General features: G+C 35.9%; 1 protein-coding gene across 2 annotated transcripts in view; it reads left to right on the top strand.

Moving 5' to 3' along the window:
* The first annotated feature begins 7,486 nt into the window (after positions 1-7,486).
* Positions 7,487-16,102, top strand: part of LOC109049737 (syntaxin-binding protein 4-like) — a 39,594-nt gene continuing 30,978 nt past the window's right edge. The window contains exon 1 of one of the 2 annotated variants that reach the window (XM_042722431.1): positions 7,487-7,825. In XM_042722431.1, coding sequence (XP_042578365.1) covers positions 7,761-7,825 — 65 coding nt within the window. In that variant the 5' untranslated portion in view covers positions 7,487-7,760. The remainder of the gene's footprint in view (positions 7,826-16,102) is intronic. The other variant, XM_042722421.1, reaches the window with a different exon arrangement.

The following is a 16,102-nucleotide window of genomic DNA, read 5'->3' as shown; positions in this document are numbered from 1 at the left end:
TATATCCTGTCCTGAGACCCAGCTATGGAGTTTTTGTCTCTGCAGTGGACATTATATTATTTTAGTGAATTTCTTTGAGAGCTCACATACCACACTTTTAAGTCTGGATGTCCTGTACAGTGCACATTCAGGGCTTTTTAGAGATACTAAATGTTTGGAAGTTTCTCCATGACCACTACCTCTGCTTAGTCTTTAAATATGGCTGACACACAAATTGTACATCCTTATGGAAATATGATCATATTTTGTAAATATCATTTAAATCTGATTCATTTTCAAATTGTTTGTCATAAATGAACATCTCAGGAAAATGTAATGGGGTTTCAAACCAAAATATGACTTCCTGTTATGAAATAGGATATTGATTTCATACGTCCACTGTAGAGGACAGCAGGACTAAAAGTGTGTTTATTATGCATTTTGGGAGACACAACAAATTAATAGGAAAATAATTTAATATTTAGTATCAATATTCTTATGAAATATTTGATATTATTATGAAAATCTGGCCAATTATTACTCCCATTATTTCGCTTCTTTTTCAACATGCTGTCCCAACAGCACATTAATATGAAAATTAGGTACAGTGTATAGATAACATTGTGTTTGATGGGAAAACCAGTTTATGGAAATTTTACACACATATTGCATAAAGTAAAATGGTATATCAAATAATTTTGTTATATCTTTTATAACATAGTTGAGAATCATCCTTATACAAAGTTTGGTATAAAAAAAAATCCCAAATTTTTAAATCCCATTTTAAATCCCTTTTCATGTTTATTCATGTCATTTTATTTTTTTAGAAAATCTGAGTCCTGGTGTCCTCTACAGATGACATAGCATTTCATAAAAATAAAATATAATTTTTCAAAAATGTTATTTTTAATTTCTTTTTCTTATGCTCTAAACAATGTAATGACATGAAAAATACTAAATTCACAAAACTTTTTTTCTGGTTCTCAGGAGTATTTGTATAAATGTTAAATTTGTATGTTTATTTAACATTTAGCTTGAAAATTGAAAATGACAATCCAGCAATTTTATTTATAATGACTCTTGCTTTTCATGAACAAAACATGAACATATCCAGCACATTACAAATGTAGCATGTCTTATTTATCGATGGCTTTTTTTGGCCATAAAGCTCTGGATTGACAACTCATTCTTCTCTGTTGGAGTGTCAGCTCAATAGAGAGTTTACATAACCAGTAGTCCAACCTTTGTTTGGGATGCAGCTTCTTTGTGAAACTCAGTGTCATGAAGAGTCTTAAAAGCCAGACCTGTTCTTAGACTGGCTGCTGATGTGCTTGTTAAACTTCCTGAGCAGTTTTCATTTTTATAGCTGGTACATATCTTTAACAGTTTTAAAATATCACAGTTGTCGTTGAACAATGCCTCATGCTCAGAGCAGCTAAGAAGTCACTACAGGGACCCTTTTTAATGCCAACAGAGGAAAAGTCATGAGAAACGGGTATTGTTGGATGGCTAAAAACAATGAGTCATCGGGGGTGTGTATGCATGCATTTGTGTGTGCTCCAGTGTCTGTTTTTGAATGGAAGCAGATGGAAAATACTGGTTTGGTTTTCAGTATCTCCCTTACTATTCCATTTTACACCATGCCTTAGGCCTCACGCTATATAAATAATTAGGTCTTTCTTTCAAAGACCAATTCAACAGGTGTCAGATTGAGATCCAACATCAACAAGCGTACATGAGTAAACAAAACATGAATATGAAGTATATAATATCAAGTGTTAGCAGTATGCATTTCGATTATCTGAATTACAGTTAAGTGTTTTAATAATCTGATTTGCCTTTAGTACAGTGACTAAATATTTAATTTGATCTTCTTGCTTATAAGAAATGGGTCTTTGTGCATTAAAATATTTGTCTGGCTTGGGGATCCTTATAGCATTAAAAAGTTTGCACACCCCTGCATCAGAATACAGTACAAGTTGCAAATGTATTTCGGTATTCAGTTATGAGTGTAACAAGAGCCTCCATAATGCCTGACACTGAAGACATGAAGTGGTTTATAATACAATCTTACTACGGCGATAATGAATATAGCCACACAGCATTGTGATATCACTACTTTAAAGGAATGCCCAAAGATAAGCTACAACTGTGGAATTCTTGTGTGAAACTGACTAGAAGTGAACACAGTCCATTCCAAGGGCTTAAATATTAACTTTGTCATGTAACCATGACTCCCATGCAGCGTTTATATACAACACCTCCTAGAGTGATCAGATGCCTGTTATGAGTGAATGGGTTTCATCTATCATTTACATTTAGATCTATACCATTAGAGTCTCTTTTAATGGCCTGCAGAGTTTCTTCCGTGCCAGATGTGCTTGTATCAACTTTCTTTTCAACTGGTGTTGCCCCATTAGCTGTTACACACATGCTATAGGTCAAAAGGTCAAGTAAAAATGTCACACAATACATAGACATTTGCATGCACTGCTGACAATCAAAAATATTCAGTGTAAGTGGGTTTGGATCCAAGAATTTTTGAAACAGGTGAAAGGCCGGAATTCCCTTCCACACCCATACAGCAGGTGCAGGTGCAGGTGAGGAATGGAGATGATTAGATCTCCTGACTGGCATGCGTGGATCATTATGTGAACACAACTCAGCGGTGAGGCCTACTTAGCATTCCTCCACCAGGATGGGCCTGCTTTGGAACTCACCACACCCTATGCAAAGTTGTAACGATGAGCTTGTGTGCAATCAGCCCCATGAAGTGAAGTTTTTAGTGGTGGGGGGTACCAATAAAAGTTCATTCTCCTCTGGGGGAGAATATTGTCTGTGATAAACGTGTAGTATGGACTATGGGGTGTGTACTTAATGTCTCTCAGTGCAAGGTGCATTATCCAAACATGGGTGGAGAGAGTATTGCAAACAGGTAGATGTGGGCTTTCAACCAAAACATACGGTCCTACTTGACATTTTAAAAACAAAGCATGCATTTCATACCAAGGATTCCTTCAAATCGTCCACTAATAGACAAACTTAGACAGTATGACATTTAATTGGAACATAAGCAAAAAGCAAGTCATTTATATTATATTGATTAATGTCTCTTTACAATATATGTGGAAATCACTCTCTTCGGTGCTCTAATTTCAAATTAGAGAGGAGTGTCGGTTTTTCCGGGTGTGAAGATTTAAAGTTCAATGGCAGGAGTGTCAGCACTTGTTTTGTTAGACACACAACAGCATTTTCTAGCCACTGAAGGTGTGTCGCACAGTTTCTCTTAACAATAAGTGCCTAACAATGCACCTAGAAACTATAAAGTCCAAATATGCTAACCATCCTCTGTGGTACGTTAAGACTGTTGGTGACAACACAGCTTTTGTCTCTGTAGGGGCTACAATTCAGTCTTGAAGCCTTGCTTTACACGTGTTTCTATAGATAAAAGTGACACTTATGATCATTAGACAGATTACTTATCCTCTCTTTATTTAGGTCAAAGAGGAACATTTACAACCACTGAAAGTGCTGTTTCAGCAAGAGGCCAAAAAAAGTTCATTACTTTAAAATGTATGTTTTTAGTCCAGCTAAAGCAGTAACTCATCATGTAAATACTTTAGTCTGACTGAAATCATTCAGTTGATGAAGTTGTTCTTACAGACCTAGATAATATGATTGTTGCTTGGCTTCATCCAGCATGCATAAAAACTGAACTAGAATTGACCTCACTGTTGTCCGTTTGCTCTGAAAGACAGACATATTGTTCTGATGTGCAATATGTATTTCAACCACACTTCCCTTTTTTTCTACTTTATTCACCTTGTTAAGGTACAGTCACATTTGCAAAGTTTTTCCAGCAAAAAAGTGCATTGTCCATTGTCAATAATTATGCATGAAGAATAATCTATAGTGATGCACGAAGCACCCCTCACACAGAAGTCCCTTGCATGAAAATTTGCATTAAATACTTGAACCAGTTGTCAAGTATTTGCAGTTACATGAAAATCCCGTTCACATGGATTCCAATTGAATTCCTATTGGCGAGCAATAAATGTCACCATACCATTAGTGTTTTGTAGCAATGTAAAAATGTTGTTTCAGTGGGAGGGTCATTACATGTGTTTAAACAGTTCCGTTTCAGTCAGACTAAAGCAATAATTCATCATGTAAATGCTGTAGTCTTTCTGAAACTGTAACAATCGGATGATTCAGTTCATGAAGTCGGACTAGATAATGTGATTGTAGCTCAACTTTGTCCAGCATGTATACACATAAATCTTATTGCAACTGGCCTCACCATTGTGTATTTACTCTGAAATACAGAAATGCTGTGCAACATGTATTTAATCTTTGAAATATTTGATTATTCTTTGCGTCACGTACACTTGGACAGAGAGATGACAATTATAACTGTGAATGTAAACACTTATTTATTGACCCAGTGATAGTCACTCTACACTTCCTACTTTTCCACATTACTCACCTTAGAAAAATTTAGCTAGCAAAAAGGTTCTTTGTCAGTAGTGTAGTGATCTTTGAAGCACCGCTCACACAGAATTCACTTTCAAACCAAGCAACATTTTGTCGGTCAACACAATTTGAGTGAAAAAAAAAATTGGAAAAAAAAAACTTTCCCATCGTGTGATTTTCTATTAAAATGACTAGATATCAGGCACAAAATTTTATAGACCAATTATAAATGTGACCTCACCTGTAGGGTGATCAATTTTTGTTACATTATTTTATGTATAGGCTTCCAGTAGAACTTTCTATACCAAAAACTAAATGTGTAACTGTGTGTTTTAGGTATTTTTGCTGCATGGTACCACATTTCCATACTGTTGCGGTCGGGAACTCTTTTAGGCATGCAGAGTGAGTTCAGAGAATGGCTGAATTCTCCCTGAGTCTGTGGACAAAACAGGAAGCCAAGGCTCAATGAGTTTGAAAACCTCCCAAAGACCCTCTGACACACAAAACTGCTGTGTTGCATCAATCCTGTTATGGCCCAGCCAAAGTTCAGCAAACCAGACTGGCCATGGTTTCAAATCCCCAGCAGAAAATCTCAACAGAGCAATGATTATCAGCCACCATTGGCTAATCACTCTATTCATCCCTTCAGAGTTTGCTTTTGTTTTTTTGTCATCGTAGAATGTCATAAGCCTGGAAAATCTGATTGGAAAATGTATAGCTGAAAGCAGCTATGTAAGTTCAACATGTATGTATAAAACAGTAATGGACACATACACATACAGGTGACAACCACACCCAGGTTAAGAATGAGACTGAGAAGGAACCTGCTCAGCTGGGTCAAACATTGCAGACGGTGCAGCCCCACCTAAATTCTGGAACGGGGAAGGTCTGAGAAAACCAGCCAATCGTGCCTGGCCCCAGCCATTTATTTTAATTAAAGAGAGTATTAAACATGTTTTTAAAAACGTCATTACAGTAGAGTTTTGTGACTAATATGCTGTGTTGAAAATGTTACTTAAGGGAATCAGCTGCCAAACACTATGATTCCTCTCTGCTTGCTTAAGACCTTGCTTTTCAGATAAGGAGGAATGTTGACAGAGTGACTGTGAACACACAGTAATGCGTACTGATCTACTACTATACTATCTGAAACATGCTGCCACACCCATCCTGTCACGCTTTCTGTCCCTTTACACCTCACATCATGATCTCATTCAAGGTATGTCAAGCAATGTAGTTACCAAGGCACTGAACTCCGTGAAGTAACTCTTCATTGTTTTCTTTCTTAGGCAGGATGTCATGAACACTTGCTCTCAAATGTAACATAGACCTGAAATGATACACACTTGGATTAAAAGCAGTGTGTGGACATACTGATGAAGTGCCAGCCATCTGCAACATGTGACATACATTTTAAATACTGTGTAGAAGTATACATGCATTGATGTCTCACTAAAGCTCTCAAAGCATTAACCCATGGATGCGCGCTTCTCTGCGCGTTACCAAAATTCACCACTAGGGGAAGTCGCATCGTTTGTGTGAGAATTGGAAAGGTATTTCAGGTAGCTACTATATAACACCTCTAAATTTTGCGCCATCATTTTGAATATAAACAATATGTAAGATAAGGTGTGTTTGAAGATAAACAATATACATTTAAGATACAACTATTAGTGATAATTAATAATCTTATTTTGATATTAAGTTTGATGACCAGTAGGATAATCACAATTTTGACATGAAAGAATTGGCTCAAATAGGCTACTACAAATACAATCTCTTTTACATTGTAAATACAACAAATCTGATCTCTTTTACATTTTTTTTAAACCATGGTAACCATAGTTAATCAAATGATGTTAACTTACTATCAGTCACACACAGGCAGATTCAACACCCTCATTGTGGTGTAAAGTTGCTATACATGGTTAAAAAAATACAAGAAAGGACAGACCAGTCAGAATTCAGTATGCAAATAGATGTGAGAAAGAACACAGAGCAGAATTCCATATGCAAATATGTTGATTTGGAATGTTGAACATTCTTTCAAGTGAAATGGAGAATTTTATCAATTATTAATTATATTTACAAAGGTTTCAGTTTACCAGAATGAAATGTTCTAAAAAAAAAGTATCTATGCATTACTGTCTTTATTCAAGCTTCTTTACACTATTTACACTATGACTCCTGTCTTTTATTCATTTATTCTGATTTTACATTAATAACTACAATAGGCCTAACTATAGTATTTTTCCAGAAAGTGTGATTATCATGGTAAATGTGTGATTAAAATAATCACATTGAGCGACAACTCCCGGATAGCACACGCACATCATGGAGATGTCTATTTGACGTCTGCATTTACATCTGCAAGACATATTTTTTAGAAGTTTGCTCATCTGCAGTACATCTTTAGAACATTTCCTATCAGATGTCAAATAGATGTTTAGAAAATGTCTTTAAGATGTTTATGATTTAGAATGTATGTAAAACGGACATCTTAAAGATGTCTATCAGATGTTTGTACACAGATGCTTTGATGAAGCGATCTGTGTATCTGTACCTGTGCTATCTGGGTTTATGCACTAAAAGAACAAATGTAGAGACAGTTTTCGATTTAGCTTACAGTATGAAGAGACAGATTGGTGTTACAAACAAATGTCTATGTGAGGAAATTGGAACCTCCCCTGGTGTTTTGGCTGCAGTGTAGCAGATCTCTTAGGACAGGTCAAAAGCCACACAATTAATCTCAGTTACCTGAAACTGTGTGGTCATAGGCTTCACCTCAGTCTGACTGCACACGTAGCTATACAAACTAAAATTGTCTCTATATATTATTCTATGCCTCAAATTTTAGTTAGCCTACATATCTCAGGAACACGCCTATGGTCCCCTAAAATGCTCTCTAGGTAGACATCTCATCGTTTTTCAGAGGCAATCAGTTAATCTTATACTCACACATCTCAGTATAACTGTATACAGACGTTGATGGTACCTATAGGAAAAGTCAAAGTAATGTGACCAGAGGTCTGTCGACAAGATGTAGATTTTGTCTAACAGACGGCCAGGTCAGCATGAAACCCACGTGTCTTACAGATTAGAAACGGGCATAGCTGAGTCTCTCTCTCGCCTGGCGGTTGCTGTATCATTGATTTAATGCTGAATGAACGCTGACTCTTGAGCGAGGATGCGAACCACGAGCATCACATGAGATCGCGGTGATGTGTCTGGTGCTAATATTTGGAGGCAGCATTTAACTCCGTTTCCAGAGCAGACTATTTTTAAACTTAACGTTTCTGTTGGATGCAATGTCCTATCTGAACAACCGGGGAAGAGAGCTCGAGCGTTTTGATGGACTTTCGCTCATTTACTGGTAAGACTTGAATATTGTAGAGTTGTGCATGATGTCTCTTTATTTTTCTTTGTCATTTCAGGCATTACATGAAACTGTGAACTGTAATATTCATATAAAGTCTCAAACTGTGTATGTAACAAGTAAAGATCAGCGTTATTAATGAAAAGCATGGAGTAGGCTACATACAGTAGGCTATTGTTCACATTACGTGGTCCCGCTATTCCACAGAGAACAGGTATCCGTGAGCTTTTTCAGAAACATATTGTCTTTTTTGTTTTTGTGGCACGGGCAATTTTGGAGAAACGATAAATGAAAGAGTCGCTTCAAAAAACTGAGACGTCAAGTTCGCACGCAGCAAAAAAAGTGTTGACCAATAAACGTATTTTTATATTCTTTTACAACAGGGATTTTTGATGCCAAAACCCCCAGATATGATGATCCCTTCGCAAAATAATCCCCGATTATTACATAAAGTCATAACCTAATTATATTTTCATAAAGACTTTGTAAACTCATTTTTTTTTACGGAAAGTATTAAGCCTGATATAGTCAATATGTTGTTTTCCAAAATTAAATAACTGTTGTAAATAACTGATGTTGTCAGTGTATTAAATAAATTATTATAATAATATCTGGAGAATATTTACTTTGTATATCTTCTACCCACTATTAGAGTAATGTAAAAAGAGTTTTTGTTCCTTAGTATTAAAAATCGAGGCTGTTAAATTAATAAAATAGTTGATAGTGATTCAAAGTTATTAAATCTAATGATTTCAACCAGTATTTCGAAACCACAAACATTCTGCTAATGAATTAAACATGTTTCGTCAAAATCTTAAGTTAACAAAATAACTTTGACAGCCCTACAATTACATTTAGTAAAAAAAAAAGTGTTTTTCTCTCAAATTTTCAGTGGTTGCCTAAGCACCCCCTTGCGCCCCCTAGTTTAAAAATCCCAATTTTAGTCTGTTTTAAGTGCAGTATGGCAGAATTTTTATGTTTGTTTATATCTAAAGGCATTACTCAAATGTAGATGTTAAGTAAGGTGAACAGGCAATCTGTCACCTTCTGAGATGCTTTTAACACAGTTTACGGTTGCCAGCAGCCTTCAAATTTATGTGGAAGTCAATGATTGCATGTGATTGACAGAAGCATTTTGAATATTTTACTGATGACACATTTATATCATAGCCTTAAAAGATAATAATAGCTAACAGTGTGTGCACCTTAGTATGAATCTGCCCGGTGACTTGCTAAATTTAGAGTTTGGTGACCGGGACTTGAATAGACTTTTGGGAAGAGTAGGAGACTTAGAGAAGTGATGCTGTCCCATGACCCGAAGAGACAGTCAAAACATCACAGCAGGTCACTGGATATTTACTCAATTTACAAATGCATGTCCAGACACAACTAAACTTCTATAACAGATTTCAATCAGTACTGTGAGGGCTGTAGGACAGACTTTAATCAAAAGCATGTTGTTTTTGAATAAAAGACTATTATTTCTAAATTTAACTTGTGCACGTCAGTCTGAAGTCAGTAAGTCTGTCTTCTCATGTTTAAATCTAGTTCCAATTTGCCTTAAGATACTTCAGTTTCGTTATGCCATTTTTTGTCTTTTAATGTTATTTAATAGGACATTTATTAACTTCATAATGTTGGAGAAATTACAAAAGAAATCTTTTTCATTGACCATTGTTACTTTTTATCACCTTTATTATTATTATTTTCACATTTGTGATTTGTAAAACTTGTACATTGCTTATACTTGAGCATATGTGTAGGAATAGCACCATAAAAATGTAAACAAATGCATACGTTTGTGTGTGTAAGTCATTGATCTGATCATGGACATGGTGTATTTATCTCAGCATTGTGAGCGCTGAACTTTTGTAGGCATCATCCTCACACACCTGTGATGCGTGTGCCACAAATAGCATAACAACTTAACATTTTTAATAGTGACTTGACAAATAGTGACTTTGTTTACTGTTATTTTTACCTTTATCCATCAGTGCACATGGTGTTTCACAAACAGGTCACAAACACTACATCTGCATTAATGTAGTGCTAGAAAAATTATTAACAATGTCTATTGTCTTTGGCGTTCTGATTTGAAACAAATATAAACCAATCATGGGAGAGGATTAGCTGTTTAAAAAATCATGCTTCAGGTTTGTGTTCCCATTTTTTGTTCAGATAATTTTTGTAGCATATATCTCATACCCAGTATAAAAGTTTTGGGACTGTATACAGTTTTTCAGGAGAGGGCTCCCTCTAGATGAAGCTTCAGTATGTGTGTGAATGAGAGAGTCTGTGACTGTTATGCTAATATCTATGGATTAAATACTTGACAGCATTATACCCCTCATTTTTTTTTCTTTGGAGCAATTTTTACAGATAATTACAAAGAAATGGCAAGGGAATTAAACATGAAATTTTAAGTTGAAAAACTTTATTTTCTTGTTAAATGTACCCCAGTAATTTTTGTTTTTTTAAACTTCTAAAAATAATTTTTTACAGCGTATAGCACACTGTGTGCCTAATGTATAAATGAATAAAGTAAAGACAGAAGTCAGGCATTATAATGTACACAAGAGTTGAGTGCTAAGATCTGCAGTATGATCAAATGTGTACAGTTAATGAGGACAATCATAAGTAACATTTGTGTTGAATGCAACCTTTTTTTTCTCTGCATTATAGAACAGACACAGTCAGTTGAGACACAAACTGATATATTTTAAGACATTATTTTACTGTGATAACACTAATAAATCTTTATCTGCATGGTGCTTTTTTATTAATTTTTTTCATGTTTTTTTTTTTTGGTAGTAACCATTATTGATGAATTAACATCATATTTTTTGCAGAAATCGCTGATTTTTGTTACATTTATTTTATTTATTTTTATCAGCCTTGTTAGTCTCAGTCCTGCCTTATAATGATGTCTTGTTAGCCGGTTTGTTGCATCAGTTTTGTTGTGATTAATTGATTTCTCTGCTTTTTGCAACATTAATGTTATAGATTCATTAAAAAAACAGGCATGTTTTTAGATTAGCTGACCTGCCCAAAGCTTTAGCGTTATGTATCTAATTACCAGAAAATGTATATTATTATTAAATTTGTAAACAGATACATTATTACATATCTACACATTATATTTATGGTTTATACACCTTTATTATTGTTGAAGAAGATAAAATTTATTTATGTCTTTTTTGGTCAGTTCAAAATATGTTGTTTTTTTTCTCTTCTTTAAATATCAGCAAAACTTAGATCATTAATAGGCATGTTGGACCAAAACCGTCTTATTAAATTGCAATCACAGCCCTTCCATAATATGAGAAAAAAAATCCCAACAATCCCTTCATGATTGTTCATCCCATTCAGATGATATATTGTGACAGTTCCTGGGATGCATTTCTGTTTGTTACCTACGGAGGGCAGTCATGGGCTCAGAATGCAGCAGCTAGTAAACAGGTCAGATTGGCCTGTCAGACTGTTTCAGATTAACCCATTTCACCACACATGGTGGTCCAGCATGGAAACTTGGCACCTGAGTGAAGCTGCCACCCTCATTTCCCATTCTTCATTACTGCAGTGGGTGGCACGTTTACTGAGCTTGTGGGACTGAAGTGGGACTGGCCAAAAACTGACATAGTGCATCTTCACCTCTCTGCTGTTATGATTTCTCAATGTGGACCGGATTATCTGATAATCTGATAACAACCCACTGTGCAGATCTGGTGATTAAAGTTCTGATGCAATGGGTAGTTGCCAATGCTGCTAGATGGAAAAGGGATAGTATCCGTCTGTGTGTGTATTGTGGTCCATGCTAGTTTAGCTTGTGTTTAGGTGTGTGCACGTGTTTTGCATACAGACACAAACACAAGCATACTGTACATATTTTTTTGAGTGGCTGACATGACATGCCTTTTCTGTGTTCTTTATGGTGTCTAAATTGTCTTATAAAATATATCATTTTGTTGTTTAAATTTTTGAACAAATATTCCTTCCTACTTAATTTTTTTTAAGACTAAATAATAAATAATACTGGTAATTTAATAATTTCACTAGAATTATAATTTAATAACTAAATTCTAAGATAAAGACTGATATTTATAAAAGTTATTAGCAAAGTTATGGATAAATATTAATGAATTAATTTATGTTTATGAGGAACTGGTAACATGTTCTTTCAAAAGTAGGCATGAATTCTGACAAAATACTTTTTTATTTTTATTTTTGCAAGCAATCTGTTTTATATTATGTATGTATTTTGTTTTTGAGGTCTCTTTAAAGTGTGAATGGATTAATATTTTTTCCTGTCTTATGTCTTTCACTTCACAATTCAGGATTCTGAGACTGTGTGTCTTCTTGTGATGCCATTAGTCAATCAGTGTTGTCATCAGTTTCCCTCCAGAGAAAAGAGTCACATGCCATTTACAGCTCAGGTGACTAGCGGTTGACTAGAACTGAGTATCAACAAGCAAGGATGGCAGATTTCATATATCATTCAAATGATTAAGCATGCAGTTTTCATATTATTCACAAAACTAAAATATTCACACCTTTAAAAATCTTTGAAATTATCAGGTTATATCAAAAAGTTAATTAACAGCAGAATGCAAGTACTGCAACTTAAACATATCCAAAAGCTCTTCTACTAATTTTTTCCTTGATTAACAGATGTATATCTGTGCTGTCAATATGTTACAGCATGCTACACTTCAGTGCTCTGCGATAATACCAGTGTCTGACAAGCTGTGTGAGTTTGTCTATCAGGGGTGGTTGGAGGGTGTTTTTAGTGTTGTTAGAGATTGCTTTAAGATGATAAAAGACATGTCATATGAATAACTGATGATTTTATTATTATTATTATTATTATTATTATTATTATTATTATTATGTAGGATTTATCAGGATGTTCTCTGGGACATTTGAATAGCTCATCTCAAATAGTCTCTTCTAGCACATAGTCTTATGCTAAGCCTTCCAGTGCTAAATATCTGCCATTCTGGCTGAGCTTTATGTTCTGCCCTTCTCAGGCATGGCAGATTCTTGAATAAAGAACAGCTGTCTCCTGTATCACAGCGGCATGCCCTCAAAGAATATTTATAGACTTTTAGTATCAGGCTTTATAAATGTTGACACAGTCACTTTTTAGAGCAAATGAGATGAAAAGTCATGGACTTCTGTCATCACAGAACAACTCTTTCTTTGTGTCCCATCATCAGACCAAAGTTACGGCACACAGGTTTAGGGTAAAAAAATTCACATCATAGAGGTTGACTGCTTTGCCTAAAACCCAGAAATGAGTTAGCATTTTTGAATTTCCGGTTCCATCATTCTGAAATGGGTTTTTAAAATGGGTTGTTGGTTAAATGCTTGAAATAAGGTTTGTGGTTAACACAATTACAATAATGTTTTTTCAGATTTTTTTATTAATGGTGGTGACGATGAAGTCATGTGACTACTGTATGTCATGTGGTGTAGTTCATTTATAACTTAACACTAACTTTAAATGCCTGGCAATTGTGTATATAGGCTTCAAAAACATGTTGTGAATATTATCTAGATGAACAAAACATGGAAGAATCATAAACTTTTGTTGGTCATTAGTGTTTTTATTTGTTGGTCATTAGAGTGATTATCCAAAGCCAATGTGGAATTCGGTTTGATTTTTGTTGTTGGTTTGGGTGTGATGTTATATCATTCTTGCAGTGTGAATTAGAGATAGATGGAGTCTGAAGATGTCTGGCACTTGGAAATTGTCGTAAAGATACATCACACGTCATGACTTTTTGGGTTAGGTAACGGTTCTGGTGGCCATCTATGGCTCGTGACAGCCGTCATTTTTGTTTTCGGCCTGCTCAGTGTATGATATGTAAGACTCCCAATCGACTGCTGTTGTTTCCTTAGAGACCTTGTTCCCACATTGCACTAGATTTCATCATGGGTCTCCCTCCCTCAAAGGGTGACATGGTAATTTTGACCGTGGTGGACCGGTTCTCAAAGGCAACCCATTTTATTCCTCTGCCCAAATTACCTTCTGCCAGAGAGACAGCGGTTACGATCATTGACCATGTTTTTGGCATTCATGGCCTCCCGATGGACGTGGTTTCTGATATGGGGCCCCAATTCATCTCCAAATTCTGGAGGGAGTTTTGTCATTTGTTGGAGACGAGTGTTAGTCTTTCCTCTGGTTTATATCCTCAGCGTAATGGCCAAACTGAGACTTGATGCGCATGTTACGATGTTTGGTTTCACAGAACCCGTCTTGCCGACACACCTGGAGGAAAGCCAGACAGAAACTCCTCCAGGTGGGCTCACGCACCAAGGCCCAGGCCGATCGCCACCGGTCGAAGCCTCCCATCCAAGTTGTTGGTCAAAAACTGTGGCTTTCTTCTAAGAACATTCCTCTCCCCACCGTCTGTAGTAAACGTGCTCCTGAATTTATAGGTCCATTCACTGTCACCAAAATCTTTAGTCCGGTGACTGTCCGCCTCAAACTTTCTCTGGCGTACAGGAGAATTCATCCCATCTTCCATGTATCCAAATTAAAACCCCTATTTTATTCTGCCATTAATACACCTTGCCTAGTTCCCCCTGACGCCGCAACTTGTAGATGGGGAACCTGTATATTCGGTCAAATGTATTCCAATCAATCAGACTGCACATCTATCTCCTACAGTAAAATATTTTTCAAAACATTTTAGCAGTAATACACACTGGAATGCTACTATTTTTAATTTGTAGTATTTGTTTCATTATACTAAACTAAAACACATTTCTTTTTCATTTTTTTGCCAGATTACTCTCTTGATGTTTAATGTAGGATAAGGTGTCTGTGAAGAGGGGCAGCTGAGGTTTGGGGGACCAAGGGTCTCGTGGGACCATGACCTGGCTCTGAACGTGTTTGATTGACAGGTTGTCCTAGCAGATTATCGTGTACAAAAGTACTCTGGCAAGTCATGGATTGATATGCGAATGTGCAAATCACACTTGACATATTAACCTCATGAGAGGATTTCCATGAGAAATTTAAGGCAAGCCACACAGAGTGTTTTGAGTAAGTGTAGTTCGGTGTGATAATTTTGAAAATAAAGCTTATCATGGCCGGGTGTGTAAAAGCTAATCCTCAAATTACATCATTACAGCCTGTGAATTTGGCACAAGAAAGGTTTAGTCTGGTCACACTGTGACTATCACAGGAAATTTGTGATAGTGGAAGTAACAGAAACATTATTTACATTGTTAAATAAGACAGTAACATCTGATGCACATTTTTTCACTTTGCCTGGTGGTAACATTATCCAAGAATTAGCATTCTGTTAACTACAACAGGCATAAAAAAACTAAAGAAAACACACTTCTAAGGGCTGGAATACACAACACAACTTTCCCCTGATTTACAGTCTGTAGAAGTTTGCAGCTGCAGAGCCAGTCTGCAGATTTGAGTTGACAGATTTCATAGAAAATTGTGTAGTGTGTGATGGGTTCAGACTCCGATTTTTAGTTTCAGACAGTTTTAGAACACATATTGCTTTCACTTGTCATGTGTCTCCTTGCAACAAGGCGCACATTTCTGTGTGAGTTTGTTGAGATTGGAACGACTTCAAAGTCTGTTTTTTGTGTGATCCTCAGTCGTTTAGTGCATGATGGCCAGTTTTTCCTTTGTGACTGTTTATAAAGTTAGTAAGTGTATGATGCCCAGTGTTTTAAAAGTTGTGTTGTGTATTCCAGACTTGGTACAACCTTGTGTGACTTGTTTTGGATTGTAGTTGCTGATAAAAAGTGGTCTCTGAGTCACAGGACATGTGTCGAGGTAAATGACATTGAGGAGTTACACGGTGACAATGCATTTAAGGCAAAGTGTCACTCTGATTCTAACTAGGGCACAGGCAACACTATTTGTTGAGCACTAAATGACAATAATTTATTTTAACAGGAAGTCACTTCATTACATTATAAATGCAGTTAGTCATTTCAAAGAATGTTTTTTAAGCCCACTAATCATAAAGAGTTGAAAACATTACATATGATATTGTAAGAATACAAAAACCTGAGTAAATTTGGACAGTGTAATCTAGCTATTGTGTAACTTTACCTCAAGCATGTGTGTATAAATCTGATTGCAGTGTGAGAGGAAAGCTCTCTAGCTTTGCATGGCATGACCATAGACAATAACACTGGCTAAAAATGGAAACGCTCGAGAGATTAAATATGTCTTTCTGAGTTGACAAGGATTTGGAGTTTTTGCACAAATGTTGTTTTTTTCCCCAAAGCATCAGT

This window comes from Cyprinus carpio, chromosome A3, assembly GCF_018340385.1.
Source record: "Cyprinus carpio isolate SPL01 chromosome A3, ASM1834038v1, whole genome shotgun sequence".
In the NCBI taxonomy this organism is placed as follows: domain Eukaryota; kingdom Metazoa; phylum Chordata; class Actinopteri; order Cypriniformes; family Cyprinidae; genus Cyprinus; species Cyprinus carpio.
This window is presented reverse-complemented; position numbering and strand designations above follow the sequence as displayed.